The sequence below is a fragment of the Photinus pyralis genome, unplaced genomic scaffold (assembly GCF_008802855.1).
Source record: "Photinus pyralis isolate 1611_PpyrPB1 unplaced genomic scaffold, Ppyr1.3 Ppyr1.4_LG10, whole genome shotgun sequence".
In the NCBI taxonomy this organism is placed as follows: Eukaryota; Metazoa; Arthropoda; class Insecta; order Coleoptera; family Lampyridae; genus Photinus; species Photinus pyralis.
In genome coordinates, this window is record NW_022170250.1 from 12626817 (window position 1) to 12631491 (window position 4675).

At 44.5% G+C, this 4675-nt stretch overlaps 1 protein-coding gene across 1 annotated transcript; it reads left to right on the forward strand.

Moving 5' to 3' along the window:
- Window positions 1–1724: 1724 nt before the first annotated feature.
- On the forward strand, window positions 1725–3390 carry LOC116161717 (insulin-like growth factor-binding protein complex acid labile subunit). The gene has a single exon (XM_031475172.1). The coding sequence runs from the start codon at window positions 2053–2055 to the stop codon at window positions 3010–3012; it is 960 nt and encodes a 319-aa protein (XP_031331032.1). The 5' UTR covers window positions 1725–2052; the 3' UTR covers window positions 3013–3390.
- The last annotated feature ends 1285 nt before the right edge of the window (window positions 3391–4675 follow it).

The following is a 4675-nucleotide window of genomic DNA, read 5'->3' on the forward strand; positions in this document are numbered from 1 at the left end:
ACCTTCATTTTCATGCCTACTTTCTGTCAGGAAATTTGAGTTTCCATCACAGAGGCAGAGCAGACTACGTTTTCTGCCGCTTTTCACTTTACTGGCCGCACCTGTCACTTTAGCGGCCGCATTTTTGACATTTCTAATGTCTATAATGACTCCTGTCATCACTGACAGATTGACTTTAATCAAAAGTTCTATATGAAAATTGAAATTTACTATTAAAATACGATTTCGGGTAAAATTTAATACAAAACTCATCAGTAAAATGACATTACCTGACTCGACAATTAGAGTACCCCACAGGGGCCTCGTACTTCAATATTTCCTCGCCAGTATCATTTTCCTGACTATTTACTACGTTCTTTAATCTTTACATTCCTCATCCTTTACATTCTCTGCATTCCTTACATTCCATACATTCTTTAACACTATACATACTTTACTTCCTTTACATCATTTACATCACTCGCAACCCTCGCATTAACCGCATCCTTCCCGCCCGTAATACCTGTCGCAGCCATTCACATCCTTCATACCCTTCCCATCGTCCCCATCTTTCTCCTCCTTTTCATCTTACGCGTCCATCGAATCTTTCGTATAACGAGCGGAAACACCTCCTCGCATATTATATTCTCCTGGTACAAAATCAAGGCAATTTAATGCGTTGATGATGGTGGAGAATCTATCATGTTGCCCTGGTAGAAAATATTTACAAGAGTTTTCCAATAAATTCTCCGTGTATCAGGAGCAGGTGTACCTCCTCGGACACTATATTCTGCTGATACAAGGTTAGTGAAATTTTAAAATGTTGTGATGGTAAAGGATCTCCTCGTCTATCCTGTTCTCCTGGTAATGTGAAAGAGAGGTTGCCAACAGATACTCCGTTTATTAGAATCTTTGCATCGTCTGAATCTCTTTATATTCTTCACATTCTTCGCATTCTTCACATTCTTCGCATTCTTCGCATTCTTCGCATTCTTCGCATTCTTCCCATTCTTCACATTCTTCACATTCTTCACTTTCTTCACATTCTTCACATTCTTCACATTCTTCACATTCTTCACATTCTTCACATTCTTCACATTCTTCACATTCTTCACATTCTTCACATTCTTCACATTCTTCGCATTCTTCATATTCCTTTACTTTTTGAGTTCGTCAGTTACTTCGAATGCAGGAGGGTTCGAAGGGCCTATTATACCTACACTTTTCACAATCGCTTTTCTGAGCATCCGGCTGTGCGTCCTATCAAATGTTCCGAGCGAAAGGGCAAAGGTAGCGCTTGGTAAGAATTGGAAAGGTGCGAAAGGGACGTGGAATTCCTTTAGGCACTTTTCAGGAGGAGGAGTGCGCATTTAGTCAAATAAAAACCATAGAGAAGAGAAAGTGGGAAAGGGAAGAAAAAATATCTTATCACTTTTTTCTTCCAGAGCAACCATGGTGAACGCCACTATAATTAATTATTTGATGCTGCTCTCCAATTCCTTCACTGATATTCCCGAGTATGGATTAACGTCGCATATGGGAGTCGACTACTATGACGCTCGTAACGAAAACGGCCTGAGTCAGTTAATTAGAAGGGTTCCCGAAGGGTTAGACCGCCATTACGTACTCAATGTAAAGATTGGCGCAAACGTGCCGCTGAACCCCAGGACGTTTGAAGATCTTCAAAAGCTCGAAATTTTAAACTTGGTGCTCGAGACGCCCATTGTACCCGACGATATCTTCTCCAGGCTTTACTCGTTGAAGTGTCTAACCATTTGGGGAGAGTTTGAAACCGTCGACAAACGGGCACTTCATGGTCTGCAGAACTTGGAGCAGCTCCAACTGTCGAGATCCAACCACTTTCCTAGTCGAGTGTTTGATTGTCTTAGAAGCGTGAAGCTCTTGGATTTGAGCTGGAACACAATCGCAAACGTCACAAGTCTTTTCCATGCCGATCTGCCACAGCTCAGCTTTCTATTACTCGGTGGAAACCAAATTAGGCAGCTCTCGGTTGACAACTTTAACAAGGTGCCCAATTTGAAGAAGCTAAATTTGGACAACAACCAAATTTCGATGATTGAACCAGGCTCTTTGTCCATGGCGAAGCTTGGAAAGCTTACACTGCGACATAACGCACTACGGTCTTTGCACGAAGCGATGCTTCCAAACTTGCCGGGCTTAATACACGTGGATCTGCAGAACAACCACATCAGGGAGATTCACCCGGAGACCTTTGCCAGAAACCCTAGGCTGGACACGTTGTTTCTAGGCCACAATCAGCTGGAGAGCCTAAATTGGTTAAGCTACGGTTTAGTCCACGCCTCCACGTTATATTTGAACAACAACCAGCTCTCAGCTCTGCAACAGGCTGACTTTGAAAACTCGCGAAGGCTTCAAGTCATCAATCTGAGCCACAATAACATTTCCACTGTGGAATTCGGCACGTTGGACGACTTGCACAATTTAACCCACCTGGATCTGAGCCACAATCGCCTGGAGCACCTCGACCGAAGCCTATTTTCGCGCGCGATACACCTGCAGTACCTCAACTTGAGCCACAACGAAATCGCCGACTTCGACCCCATACTCTTCGGCCAAAACACCAAACTGAAAAGTCTCCATCTCTCCCACAACAAAATACGCAAGCTCCCTCCAGGCGCCTTCGCCTCGCTGGACTCGCTTTGGTACCTCCACCTCGACCACAACCGCATACAGTCGCTCTCCTCCTACGGATTTCTTCGCCTGGCGAACCTATGGGGACTGAATTTGGCCCACAACAACATCAGCGTCATAAATGGGAGGGCGTTTTACGGCTTGAAGCACTTGGGGAAGCTGTTTTTGAACAACAACAGCTTGGAGCGCGTCGGCGCGACGACGTTCGCCGGGTTGAGGTACCTGCAGCGGATGAACCTGTACGGAAATCGGTTCGAATGCGTCAACGAGGGCGTCTTTCAGCACCTGCGGCGGGCGAAGATCGTCGTTGACGATGGGAAGGTGAAAGTAAAGTGCGCAAAATCCCAGTCGTTCGTCTAGCTCCGGAACGAACCGCTTAAGCTTAGGCACAAACCGATTACGTGATTTTTTCGTGCATAACTAGAGGCTCATTTTAGGCTAATTACTTGAATTATGTGCAAATAATATGTAAGCAGTAACTGTGTTGTGGCGCCAAATTAATTTTAGAATATTAGGATATTAAAAATGTGATAAACTTGTGAATGATAACGATTCGGTACGCAATTGCTTAATTATTCACAAGGCGGTAATGTGATTATCTGTGTTTACGCTTAATTAATTAGGATGTTAATTTAAGATGTGATGTGATGCTAAGTAAATAGCGTGTAGTGTAGGTAGATAAAAATGTATGATAATGGTTGCAAATCTGGAGAAACATTCGTAAAATTCCTAATAAAACACAACGACTAATTTAACGATTAATTTATGCATAAATTCCTTTAAATTTCTCTCTCTGAGAGCTAGGGGGTATGGAATACCCCCCAGGCAACAGCCCGCAGGAAAAAAGATATTTAATGCACTTCCTTACACCTATCGTAAATTCTTCTGGCACTGGGGGGTATTCCAGATAATTTTTGGAAAGGAACCAACAAAAGGAACTCCAGAATCCTGCTGGGTAGAGAATATTCCTGAAGGCAGAGAAATTCGATGGCCTTTTATTAGAAAATAACCCGAGAGGCCTTAGGGCTGGAAGTTTTGAGGGATAACTACATGGTACCGGGGGGTCTGGGGGGTATGGAATACCCCCCCAGCCAACACCTCCCAGGAAAAAAGAGATTTAATGCACTTCCCTACACCTCTTGTAAAGTCTTCTGGCGCTGGGGGGTATTCCAGATGATTCTTGGAAAGGAACCCCCAAAAGGAACTCCAGAATCCTGTGGGGTAGGGAATATTCCTGAAGAAAGTCAAATTCGATGACCTTTTATTAGAAAATAACCCGGGAGGCCTTAGGGCTGAACGTTTTGCGGGATAACTACGTGGCACCGGGGGTCTGGGAGGTATGCAATAACCCCCAGGCAACACCACCCTGGAAAAAAGAGATTTAATGCACTTCCTTACTCGTCTCGTAAATTCTTCTGGCGCTGGGGGGTATTCTAGATGATTCTTGGAAAGGAACCCCCAAAAGGAACTCCAGAATCCTGCGGGGTAGGGAATATTCCGGAAGGAAGAGAAATTCGATGGCCTTTTATTAGAAAATAACCCGGGAGGCCTTAGAGCTGAACGTTTTGAGGGATAACTACGTGGCACCGGGGGTCTGGGGGTATGGAATACCCCTCAGCCAACACCTCCCAGGAAAAAAGAGATTTAATGCACTTCCCTACTCGTCTCGTAAATTCTTCTGGCGCTGAGGGGTATTCCAGATGATTCTTGGAAAGGAACCCCCAAAAGAAACTCCAGAATCCTGTGGGGTAGGGAATCTTCCTGAAGGAAGAGAAATTCGATGGCCTTTTATTAGAAAATAACCCGGGGGGCCTTAGAGCTGAACGTTTTGAGGGATAACTACGTGGTACCGGGGGGTCTGGGGGAGTTTGGAATACCCCCCAGGCACCACACCCAGAAAGAAAAGGGATTTAATGCATTTCCCTACACCTTTCGAAAATTCTTCTGGTACTGGGAGGTATTCCAGACCCCCAGTTCTACATTCTTCCAAAAAAACACTTTGAGCTTTTCGAACCTACAATTG